The 13,181-nt window shown below is 40.3% G+C and overlaps 1 protein-coding gene across 1 annotated transcript in view; it reads right to left on the reverse strand.

Annotated features, from left to right (window-relative positions):
- Positions 1-13,181, reverse strand: part of RAB8B (RAB8B, member RAS oncogene family) — a 55,948-nt gene that overhangs the window by 12,565 nt on the left and 30,202 nt on the right. The window contains exon 2 of the mRNA XM_027067455.2: positions 1,415-1,475. Within this exon, the coding sequence (XP_026923256.1) occupies positions 1,415-1,475 (61 nt within the window). The remainder of the gene's footprint in view (positions 1-1,414; positions 1,476-13,181) is intronic.

Raw genomic sequence — 13,181 nt, forward strand, 5'->3', positions numbered from 1 at the left:
TTGTTTAGTGCAGGGCCAGGCATCACACCACAGTCACCTTATCCTGCTGTTCTCTCACTGATCAGGCCGAGATACACACGGCACTGGTTTGGTATATGGCAAAGAAATCAGGGGGAAAACAAGCCAAGCACCTTTGAGCCAACTAACCATATTTTGATCTAACACACCGCTGCATTTGGAACCAGCGCTGCCGTGAGGACGGAGGAGAAGCCCTGCCATACTCAATGTTGGTCGTGAAGACTGAATGGAGACTATTTTGCTGCTGAGAGTATTGATAAATAGTGCTATGATGTTACATGATGTTCTAATTAGCTGACGGACTGCAGGCTCCTAGAAAGGCTTCTTATTGCTATGGTCAGGACTGTTAGGCACAGAGTCAGAAATTCTCTTGGCTTCCCCCTAAAATTTTTAAAACTATCTTTAAAATATTTGGCCTGCTAAACATCAATAGATGAAAAGGGCAACCTGTGGCAACCTTCACAATGTTTCCCAACAAATATACTGGGAACCACTCACTATACTAGGCTAATATATGAAGCTTAACATCCTGCTTCAGATTTGGGTAGCTGTCCCAGCTTTAACATTAACCCAGACAAATGCCCTCAGATGGACTTAACTGCTCTAAGTCCTAGGTTCCTCCTCTGTAAAAGAAGGACTAGTGGGTTTCAACATGATGCTCTAGTTCTATTCTTGTTCTGAGATTCAAGGAAGAAAAACAGCCTAAGGAAAAAGCTGATACATATTACTTGACTATTTTGCCCTGCCTCCTTCTTAATCTATACTGCTCTAAATTTCTAAGCTTTGTCTACTCTTGTCATCATCACACATTAGATCAGTCCAGTGTTCCTCATTTTTTTATTTAAAGAGGAGAAATATGAAAACAGATTATAAAGTATCAGATCGGGAGGGGAACTCCAAAGTCTTCAGTCCAACCAAACAATTTATAAATGATGAAAAACAGGCCCTAAGAAGGGAAGGCACAGGTCCAAATCCTCAGATTAGAGACAGAACCTAGAACCTAGATCTGTACTTCCCACAGAAGAAGCCATTAAGGCTTCTTACCGCCTGAATACTTTTGCCTTATCTGATTTCAAAGCTGCAACAACTACAATGATAAAGTGTATGCGCTCTTTAGATTTTAGTTTTCTTCCCTACAAAATTAGTGTTTGTGTAGAATGAGTTCTCAGATCTCCTCCAGCTGTAAGGGTTAGTGTCTTCATTCTTTACCTTCTCATTCTCAGTGGCGACACCTTTGAATATTTACCCACTTCCCCTTGGTTCTGATAAAGAAAAGACGTTTTAGTGATCACAAGTTACCTCTAACTTACCACAATTCACATTTTTCACATTTCAATTCCCACTTTCAATTCCCACTTAAGGTAGAAACTGTGTATATAATTTTTGTTTTACTTACCATATCTGAAGCTTAATTTTCTTTCCATCTAGTTCTATCGTTCTGATTTTAAAATCAATTCCTGCCAGAAAAAGAAAGAAAGAAACGCTAAATTTCTCCAAATATAATCCAAGTCTTACTAGGAAAAGGACAAAGATTTCTATTGAAAAGAAAAAAAAAAGTCTCTCCAACGCACTGGAAAATGTGAACACAGAGAGGGTGTGAATGGTATGTTTCCTCTGAATGCAGGCTGAAGAAAGGAATGCTAATTACTCTGCAAAGAATTCCCACACATGTTAAATGGAACGTATTATATGCCTCATTATTTTGATACAAATGGATCACATCCCTCAAAGTTATATAATTTAGATAGACTGAGAACATGCCATATTTTCCACTTCCTGATATACATATAAACAATGATTCCTACCCCTCTGGCCCATCTTTCCCTAAGAAACACCGTGGGACCTCTTTACAATGTCTTCCTCCATCTCCTTCCATTTGTTCTTTGGGATCGGCCACTGGCTAAGGGAAAAAACAAAACCCCAGGCTCCCAAACCTGCCTGTTTGAGCTCAGAGATGGGAAAGCCCGCATATTTATTTTACATGGCTGGCAAGTATCTTATGCACGTTTTAATAAATGTTTCTCGCATCTTACTGACTGGGCCTGACATAGCTAGAATGGTTTTTAGCCCTGACTGAACTTTAGAAATTACCCAGAGAACTTTAAAAAACTACTAATGGCTAGGTCTGCTCCTTTCCCCAAATTCTGAGATTCTGACTTAGTTGGTCAAGGGTGGGATCTGTGCACTAGTAATTTTAAAAGCTCTCCAGGTGATTCTAACCTGTAAATAGCACTCAAGCGGGACTGTGAGGTAGTTTGCGAAAGTCATTTGGGGCTCTGGCACTTAAACGTTCAACGCCACCCTCACCCATTTCCCCCCACTATGTAGCTCAAAACTTATTTAGCAATTTCAACTACAAAGAACCACAAAGTCTTTGACAAATATCAGAATGCTCTATCCTTTTACCAGAAATAAGCTGCTACCCTCTGACAGGACAAGTTAATGAAAACAATTCGAACGCAATTTGCTAAATCCTTCATCTGGCCACTGAGCTTTAAAAAATTTTTTTTTTCAACGTTTATTTATTTTTGGGATAGAGAGAGACAGAGCATGAACGGGGGAGGGGCAGAGAGAGAGGGAGACACAGAATCGGAAACAGGCTCCAGCCTCCGAGCCATCAGCCCAGAGCCCGACGAGGGGCTCGAACTCCCAGACCGCGAGATCGTGACCTGGCTGAAGTCGGACGCTTAACCGACTGCGCCACCCAGGCGCCCCAGCCACTGAGCTTTTAGATTTCCCTATTCTTTTGCATCCTGTACAGAATCCCTTAAAAGCAGCCTCCAAGACATTTCAAGAAAATATGTCAATTATTCACTATATTGCTTTAACCATCAAATGCAGTTATTTGCCGGGAGAAGAGTCTTCAACCGCTAAATTACTACAATGTTTCTACATATAAACGTTGAGAACACACAAAAAGGCTGCCATTTTGAGTCTCATTAAAGTCTCAGTCACTCTCCAGTCATTTAAAACATTTAGGGAGTTTTCTATGGACTCCGCCTTTTGTTTTCTGTAGAAGGACTATCTTTCTGTTATTTGAGGCGGTTCTAACATTATCTGTGAAACTTAACCAGCTTTTCACAATTCAGAGGTTTTCAGCGTTTGGAAGAGTCGTGAGCTGTGGGGGTTAGCTTTTGTTCACGCCGCTGTCAGGAGCCAGCTGAGAGACACGTGCATAGAACACGGTCAAATTAGTTCAACTTGAATTTCACTAAAGATGCAAAATGTCGTTTATATTATTATTGAAAAGCACTGGCCCTGAAATCCAAAAGACCTAGACTGGAGGTAGGAAAAGGTGAGGGGACCTAATTAGATAAACTAGATAATGTGTCTGAATGTGACTTAGAAACTCTGAAATTCCAGATAAATGTACAATATTACATACTCAGATGCTATGATCCTACAGATCTTGTCGCTTCACATGTGAATTACGGTAAAAGCGTCCCAGGACTCTGTGCCAACATCTCTCCTAGTTCTATCTCCCCTGCATGCCACTGCAAGAATAACTGTCAACAATCTCCGTGGTAATGTCACCTCAGTCTTTAAGAAGCTATGGGCCCAACTCCCTCTGCCTGGCAATACGGCCTTTGCCACCAGAGGCACTGCTCCCCTGACTCGACAACCCTCAGAGCCTCCCTCCACCTGCCGCCTACTATCTCTCCGCCCCACACCTCCTCCCCTCCGCACGTGCAGGGCCACCTCATGCCCGCAGCCTTCCCTGAGGATGCCACCTGTGGGTCCTTCCCCTCCTTCCCCCCTCAGCTCTCTACTTGGCCACGTCCATCCCTTACATAGCAAGTCCTGGCTTAATCCTGTGTTATTTGGTTTTGTTAACACACTCCTCTGAACTGCTCTCAAATCAAACAAGGGCTCCAGCCTCTCTTTGCTAGTTAGGTTGCATGCAGAAACAAGCATAGATAATAAAAGGTTAAATACTCTTATGAGAGGAAAGGTTACATTCTGCTAAGTGTGAAGAGAATTAAGAAAACCTTGGAAGTTCCAAGTTTTCTTAGCATGCCATAGTAACAATAGTAAGGATGCTAAGAAATCTATTACAATATGAAAATCAAGGTCTTTACAATTAGTTTGATAATAACATCAGTAGACTATATGGTGGATTAACACTCACTTTGACATTTAAAGGAAAGATAAGTTCCTGAGACTACTCCAGAATTAGAATAACCAGTCATAATACAGGAATACAATTATATCAATCAGGATGCTTTGGCTGCAAATAACAGAAAGCCCAAATCAAACTAGCTTAAAGTAATTTGTTGACTCATATAACAAGCCCAGTGATGAGTTGGGGTTCAGGGATGACTCAATTCAGTAGTTCCGGCTCATTTCTCTGTACCTCCTTGGGCTCTGCCCTCCTGGGAGTATCAGTTTCATCCCCTGACTGATAACCGTTCCTGACCACCACAACAATACTGAGAAGAAAAGAGATCATCTTGTGCCTCTCCCTTCCAAGTGAGGAAATGTTTTCCCAAAGCCTCCAGCGACCTTTCCGTCATGTTTCACTTCTGGAATTACAACCATGAGAATGTCATGTTCTCGGGACTAATGCTGAGTTCAGAAACCAATCACTGCCATGGGCAGTTACCAAGATTGAATTAATCTAAACTCATCCCTAAATTTAGATTAATCAAAACCCATCCCTGGAGCTGGTCACTTCCTTGACCCACAAGACTGCTGAAAACAGGACAGAGTGGAAAAGCTGTTGATTGGTCATTGTTATCTGTCAGAATAATACTCAGATCTACCAATCAGTAGAACTTTATATTCATAGCTATATGAATATCACTATCACTACAACCCTGTCATGAATGTTACTAAGATTAATGATAAGTCTAGGACTTCATCCGGTGTTCAGCCACAAGCAGAAAATATGAAGGAAAAAAAAATACAATGAGCAAACCAAGCAGCTGCTATGACCTCTCTGCACTAGACCATGAGCTTCACCGTCCGCGAGTCCCAGCTCCAAAGGACTGGCCTGTGCACCAGGCCCAGATGATTCGAGACCACAAAGAAGGAGGGGGCTGTCTGTCATATCAACAGCAGCAATAACCACCACAGCTCATTCTGGCAGGAAGGGAGCAACTTTTTTTTTTTTTTTAAAGAACTATACAATCTAAAAAACATAGCTTCTGAAGAGCATTATGTTTAGGGTAAAAAAAAAGCCCTTCACATTTCAATAGCCTTTTAGAAAGCATCATTTCTTGGCAGTACATAATACGATAACTCATGTTCAAAATGATGACCCTGAGTCATCCCAACTCATGAGCAATCCATCAGCCACCAGGCTTCGTGCAGCCTGCCCAGCTGGCCACACAGCCCAACACCTACGTTCAGGAGACAAGACTCCAACACTATCTCCACGTGTACTAGAATATGCCCCAACAGTAATTTTTTGATGGCTTTAAAGCAGTGCCAGTTTTTGTCATTAATATTTATCTAGTCAATAAGATAGGCAATCTACATTATAAGAAAACGTTCCCAAAGGACTCAAAGCCATTTGTATTTTGAATTTATTTATTTATTTAATTTTTTTTTTTTTTAATGTTTGTTTTTGAGAGGGACAGAGACAGAATGCGACTGGGTTGGGGCAGAGAGAGACGGAGGGACAGAATCCGAAGCAGGGCTGCAGGTTCCAAGCTGTCAGCACAGAGCTGCACATGGGGCTCGAACTCACGAGCTGAACCGAAGTCAGATGCTCAAACGACTGAGTCACCCAGGCGCCCCTTTGTTTTGAATTCACACACACACACACACACACACACCACACACACACACACACACACATTTTTTTTTCTGAATTGATTCTCATGCTAAACAGTTACTCATAACTGATATATACATTATAAGGAACCAGGAAAACTAGCGTGAAAGGAACCATAGAATTCTAGGCTTGGAAAGAATCTTAGAGATGGATTAGTCAGTCCTCCCTGTGTGCCTAAGAAAACTGAGGCCCAGCGAGACATAGCAATTTATCCAGATTGGCAAAGACTAATTGAAAAGGGGTTAAAATCAAACTTGGCGTTTAAAGATCAGGCCTTCCCAAAGAGATGTGTACGAGAATGGCCATGTCTCCCTGGGGAGGCCTGCTCTTTAAGGGTCTATGGCATAACACTAGTGACAACGGTGGTGTCCAGCAGTGGGAGAATCCCTTGGTACAGAGGGGCCATCCAGGAGCAGTAAACAAGAGTCACAAGAATCAACATGAGTGAATCTAAAAACATAATATGAAGTGAAAAAAGCGACTGCAGAAATTTCTCACAGTCAAACCATGCCTACAAAATTTCAGAAACACCAAAAACTGTACTATGTATCATTTGTATATACATCTATGTGTAATTAAAGTATAAAACACATACATGAGAATGACTATCAACAAAATCAGTATCGCTGTTACCTCTGGAGAGAAATGGAAGAGGAGGGATTAAGGAGAGGTTCAGAGGGACTTCAACTCTGTCATTTATTATTTCTAAAACTCAGTAGTGGTACCTAGATGCGGAAGTGTTTTATATTAGGTGTACTTTTGTATGCCTGAAATTGTTCATAATTTTTAAGAAGGAGTAGTTATTTAAAAAAATGACATCTGGAGACTCTCATTCATTAATAATAGCAGAAAAATCAAACCAAATTTAGAGATGAAAGGCAACTTAAAAATCTTCGTGGGAGGTGGCAGGGGTGTGGGGGAAGCAGGCGTTACCCCACCCCACACTGCTCAATATACAGAGGGCCTGGGAGCCCTTGGTGACCAAACGTGAGTGATAGCAAGATTAGATCAAGGTCAGAAAGTGAGGGGGCACATCAGGGCCTTGGGGCAGCAAGGAGTGCTAGCCACTCAGATTTCAGGCAGGGGTTCAGGAGCATTTCCTTCCCTGCCTGGAGGGGAAAAAAAAAGATTCTTTTTCGGCTAAGAATAATGAAAGAATACACATTTGGTCTCTGTTGGGAGTGGCACTCCAGGAGAGGAACAAAGGAAGGAGTTCTGATTTTCCATTCCAGTGGGAGAAGGAAGAGGATAGCCTCCCTCCCCGCTCAGGATGGGGGAAGGGGCTATGCCCTGCACCTCTGAAGAGAAGGTAAGGTTGTATTTGAGGTCTCTGCATTGTCCAGGGCGACCCACAGGAACAAGAGCTGGCAGAGACCTGGCAGTGAGGCTCCAGGTAGGGATATGGTGTGAGCACTTGGCCTAAAGCACTGCTTATCAGATATTTCTCAGAAACCAGTAGTACAGTTGGAGGCAGCTGGAGGGAGGGCCTGGCCAGCAGAACAGAGGGAAGGAACCTTTGAACTCAACCCAAGCCCACAGTTAATAGACCTAGCAGGGCAAGGAGCTTGGAATGAGCAGTACCAGGCCACCCTTCATTCCACAAATTAGGTCTAATTTAACATGGAGAGGAATAGATTGACAAAATTATTTTACACAATGTCAAACTAGTCAGCCAACAGATGTTTTATTTACTATCATAACCTTTGTCTGCTTGAAGAGAATAGGGAGGTTGCCCTGGGTTTGTGAAAGGGTGAAAGGACGCCCTATGCTGGGGTGTGGAAAGGGTATGAAGAAGGACTATTCCTGGCCTTTGGAACGCCAGGGCCAGCCAGTTGTCCTGACCTTCAGCATCGCTGTGATCGGATGCATTTTTGCCCTGTGGGTACTGTAGCTTAGAACACACACAGCTAGGGGTGCCTGGGTGGTTCAGTCGGTTAAACCTCCGACTTGGGCTCAGGTCATGATCTTGCAGTCTGTGACTTCCAGCCCCGTGTCAGGCTCTTGCTGATAAATAAGCTCTAGGGGCACCTGGGTGGCTCAGCTGGTTGAGTGACCGACTTCAGCTCAGGTCATGATCTCACGGTCCATGAGTTCGAGCCCCACGTTGGGCTCTGTGCTGACAGCTCAGAGTCTGGAGCCTGCTTCAGAATCTGTGTCTCCCTCTTTCTCTGCTCCTCCCTATCTCTCTCTCTCTCTCTCTCTCTCTCTCTCTCTCTCTCTCTCTCTCTCTCAAAAATAAATAAACATTTAAAAAAATGCAAATTCCCCCAACCCATGCAATCTGAAATTCTGGGGGGGCAGAAACCTGGAGTAATTTGTTAAAGAAAAAAAAAAAGAAAAAAGAAGTACACACATAGCTCTCTCTTCTACCTTGGAACCGTCTTGGGTTACTTGGGGAAGTCAGCTCACCCAGGAAAATCAGGGATGGAGAAGCAGCAGGGACCTTCAAGTGATGTGTTCCACACCCGGTTCCCACTCAAGTTCTTTTATAAAAAGTCCACTCTGGCTGCAGCCAAGAGATCCATGAAAAAAAAAGAAGTCCTATTTCTGGGACATTCAGTCTGTCAATGAATGACAAAAACGCAAGATTCCAAAGCTGAGGTTACTCACAGCGCCAAACATACATACATATATCAACAGCCAAAAAACAACGGGGTATCTATCCCCTTTGACCCAATTTAAGAAGCAGAAGTCCAATACTGCACTTTCACAATGAAACGGGGGAAAAATGTACTTTGTTTCAAAAGTACATCTGGAAACATCTGTGATCCCAGGCTACCGGAATATGGGTTATGTGGTTGGTCTATTTACATTTCAGAGAGATTCCAGAAATAGAAGAAAGTTTCCCAAATATTGAAATCCACTTTAAAGAAATGCTACATCCACTTCCTCACTTGAGATTGTTATTATTAATGATAAAGATGCAGTGTAGACAGATAATGCCAGTTTTGAAACTTTGACAACCTCATTTTGCTTATGCTTTTTTTGTGTGGACTTTCAAACATGGAGATTAATGAGATTTTAGAGTAGCTGACTTTAGGACAAATAGCTAAAATCTCTAATTAGGAAAATAGATTACTGAAATAGGAAAAAATAAGAGTCATAGATGGAAGCTTTAAAATATTTTTTTTTCCAAAATAAAAAGGACTTGGAGAAAATGAGTAAAAGTAAAAATAAAGTTAAGAATGTTACTTAGATGAAACGAGAGGAGTTCAAGGCATTGTTCTTTTCTAAATACACATTCTGTAAGTTCACAGAAGTATTTTCACCAAGGACCAATTTTGCTGCATATATTTAGAATCATTTAATTTTTTATTTTGTTTATATTCAAATTTACAATCTGGTTTCTTTTTTGAAAATCAGAAAGTCTAAAATTTAGGAGGAAAAAAAAACATTGAAAAGTAAGCTTAGAAGGCATTTAACAACAGTTTCAAATGATCACTGGCAGCCAAATATGTTAGTTTTGTTATATCCAACATAGGAAAAAGAGGATTTTTTTTTTTCAAACGTGGACTTACAGAGGTCTGCAAATATAATCTGCTCTTAGAAAAGACAACTAATATGCCAAAAGAAGACAGAGGTGTTCAGATTTCTTTGGTTCTTCTATTCTGTGAATAGGAAGCAGTAAAGTAAAACTCTTTTATGGTATAAATAGTGACACATATTACTCCTTTTTGCTGAAAAAGGTGCATGCACATCTTTACACTGTTTTAAAATTTTCTACTTGTTACTGAATTAAACTCAACTCTTGGCATTCTTGGCATAAGACAGCTGTACCCATACAATTTGATCATACCAACAAAAGATAAACTCGTAAACTAATTCTAGAAATTAGGAAGAATTTACTTTTTTGAGCCATATACATATGTGCAACAGATACAAAAATTGTGCAGATAGGAATAGTTTTATGTAAGGTCTGTATTTGAGAGTCTCAAAGGGCTTCGTAGATTAAATTATAATGATTTAATTAACTCTTAACATGTCTTTGGGAAATTATAGGGCAAAATAACAAATTATTATATATACCAAGTGATAACTGCTAAACGAGCTGTGTGTTGAATCACATAAGAGGGGGAAAAACACAACAAAAATAGCAAATAAGGTGCAATAACACAGCTACAACTCAGAAAAAGTAGGCAGAAACACCTAGACAAGATTGAGAATTTTAAATCTGATTAAGGGGCCAGCAGAGATTATCCAGCATTATCAGCATTTGAGAATGGCCAAATGAATACGTGACAAGTCTCTTTTGCAAATCTTGCGTTTTCGAAAGGAAATGTGTTTTAAGTATTACTCAATCTGGAAGTAGCTACGTGCTTGAAGTAGTTAAAATGTAAACTTTAAAAGTTTTGAATGAACAGATGTTTTACCTTCAATAAAATCTTTTTTCAGAAAGAGCCAAATATATGAATTAAACTTTTCTTGAAGAATACAAGTGCAGAATGTCTGAGATTTCCACCCCTTTCCCCATTATTAATTCATGACCATGTCAAGAACCATACTGCTCTCAAACGAAACCACCTGCATCACCTCTGCTCCATCCACCGTTTCTGAGAAAGTGTCCCTTTGCAGTAGGCAAACACAACCCCCCACCCCTCCCCCCACCCACCCCCCAGTATGAGTATCACTTTCCTAAACCTGGAATTTCCTTGTTTGTATTTTGACAACTCAGGGTCAGGTCCATTTCATTTAAGGGTGAAGGGAATACAGTGGTTATTCAGAAAATGAAAACAAAAAAGCAATTCCCTGATTTGACACACTGTTGCTATGGGAAAACCTTCTGCCAAATCACTGGAATTATCACTGGAAAAAATTACAACTACATTCCAATGATGTTGCACCAAAAATGCAGTAAAACTGATCCTTTAGATTTAAGTATTGACCATGTATCATATTTTCCATTCATTTGGAGGCAAATGAAAGCTAAAAAGAAAAAATAAATATAAAATAATATAACTAAGTAACAACATGCCATGGTGCAACTATCTAGAAACAAATGATGTATTTTTTTCCCCTTTGGGAACTGAGTTCTTAAAAGAGTAAACACAAAAAAGATTGTTATCCATGTAATATATCAGTTAGCAACTAGGACTGAAATAAAGTTCGGCTATAATGTTAGCATTTTTCAGGAAAATTTCCAAATCACTTGTTTAAGAAAGATTTCAGCTTATATTGGTATAAAAGGCAAAATTTAGTCATCTCCCTCACCAAGTTAATACAAATCAACTTTTTTTTTTTTTTTTTTTTTTTTTTTTATGGAGGGAAAGGGGTAGGGGTCTGTACCAAATAACTTCAAGCTGAAGAGAAGAATCATCAAAAGTCATCATCTCTTTCCTGCAATACCTACCTCACCCCTTCCCATCTTCTCCCACTGATTTTTCACTAGATAAAAGGAAAGTGATCAGAGATTATAAAATAAACAAACATAACTGCAAACTCACAGTGCTCTGAATCTAGTTAGCAAAAAAAGCCTTTTCTTGATCAAAACCAACATCAATGCCACAGAAGTAGAGTAAAATTAAGCAGCATTTACAGCTCACGGTAGCCAGGGTGACAGATGGGTAATTATAATAAGCTATTGCTAATGAGTAAGGTTAAAACAAACAGATGGAGTATATGCAAGTAAAAGGATGACACGAAGATCAATACAAATGGCATGAACAGAGTAGAGTTTTTCCCAATCAGAATGAAAATCTTCTGCAGATGATTACATCATCCTGATTTGTAAACATACTCCCTCGTAATATAAAAATAAACAATTAACAGCACCATGAGCTTCATGCAGAGGAAGGAAACACTTCCATGGGGCTATCATGTATGTATGTGTGTGTGTGTGTGTGTGTGTGTGCGCACGCGTGTGTGTACATATATATATGGCCATCCACCTCTACGTACTTAAGACATTTTACTAACTTCAGAGGGTGATAAAGGATTCTGTCACCTACTACTTCTTTGGCTTGACTTTTAACAGAACACAGTGAGGCCAATACCCAATACCAACTGAGTTGGTAGATCCAAGATCTTCTCTCACTCACATTTCAGATCTACAGATGCAGTCTGGACTAATAAAGGACTAGAATGATTCCCATTTCCTTTTGTACCCCTTGTCCCCAGCTAATTGCCACTTTAATCTTCAAATACAAGGAATGAATAATAACTCAGGCAAAGCATAAAATGAGTGAGTTGCCAAAACATGCTACTTCAGAGTTTACGTTTGATCATTATGCTCCCTACTTCCAAATCCCAGTGTTTGGGGATTTGGGGTTAGGAGGAAAGTGTTTGGGGTTAGGAGGAAAGAAAACCTGAACAATATTGACAAGAGACCATTTCTAAAAAGCCATCCTGATATTTGAATGGCTCAGAGAATCATCCAGCAGCACATAACATAATTTTTCTAAAACTGACAAAACACATTTCAAATTATATTTTATCAACTTGTTTTTATTAAACCAACATCAAAGTGGAACACCCCATTCAAGGCTCCCCATCCCCACCCTCCCCATCTGACCCTCAGGCATCAGAGCAAGAAAACTAACTGCACAGTTTCCAATGACTGGTCCTCAATCTTGGATAAAAGAATTATTCACTTTATGTTTCCCTTTACCCACTTCTTTCAAAATAGACCGTTCTTCCCAAATCCTGGAGAAATGCATTAAGGATCACTGAATGTTAGCACTTGTCTTTCTCAGGTAAGGTTTTCAAAGTTGTAAATATAAAGTATGTTTTTTAAACAGGTCACAAGCAGGAGGTTGCTCCAAATGACAAGCATGTAAGATACAAAGGACTCATTTGGAGGTCTCTAGTCTGATCTTGGGCCCTGGAGGGCAATGACCTGTATTTCCCACAACAGAATACCTAGGAGTGAGCTACGTCTTCTTTTAGGCAGGTACGCACACACTTCCTTGAAAATAACACACACCCCTTCAACATCCCCACCCTTGACTTCCCAATGCTAGAGTAGCCACTGAAGGCTTTGTGTCTTTTTCACCATGAAGGAATATTCTGAAGCTATTAAAAGCAATCCTTGGTCATTATCAAGGTTATACAGAGACTAGGGGCACCTGGGTGGCTGGGTCGGTTAAGCGTCTGACTTTGGCTCAGGTCATGATCTCATGGTTTGTGGGTTCGAGCCCTGTGATGGGCTCTGTGCTGACAGCTCAGAGCCTGGCACTTGCTTCAGATTCTGTGTCTCATTCTCTCTCTGTCCCTCCCCAACTTGTGCTCTGTCTCTCAAAAATAAATAAATGTAAAAAAAAAAAAAAAAGATTATACATAAACTTGTATGTATTATAAACGGAGCAAAATATAAAATGCACTATGTCTTTAACATTGAAAAAATATTATACATGCTATATATAGTTGAAGCAGTACTCACTACAACTAA

Source organism: Acinonyx jubatus, chromosome B3, assembly GCF_027475565.1.
Source record: "Acinonyx jubatus isolate Ajub_Pintada_27869175 chromosome B3, VMU_Ajub_asm_v1.0, whole genome shotgun sequence".
Lineage (NCBI taxonomy): Eukaryota > Metazoa > Chordata > Mammalia > Carnivora > Felidae > Acinonyx > Acinonyx jubatus.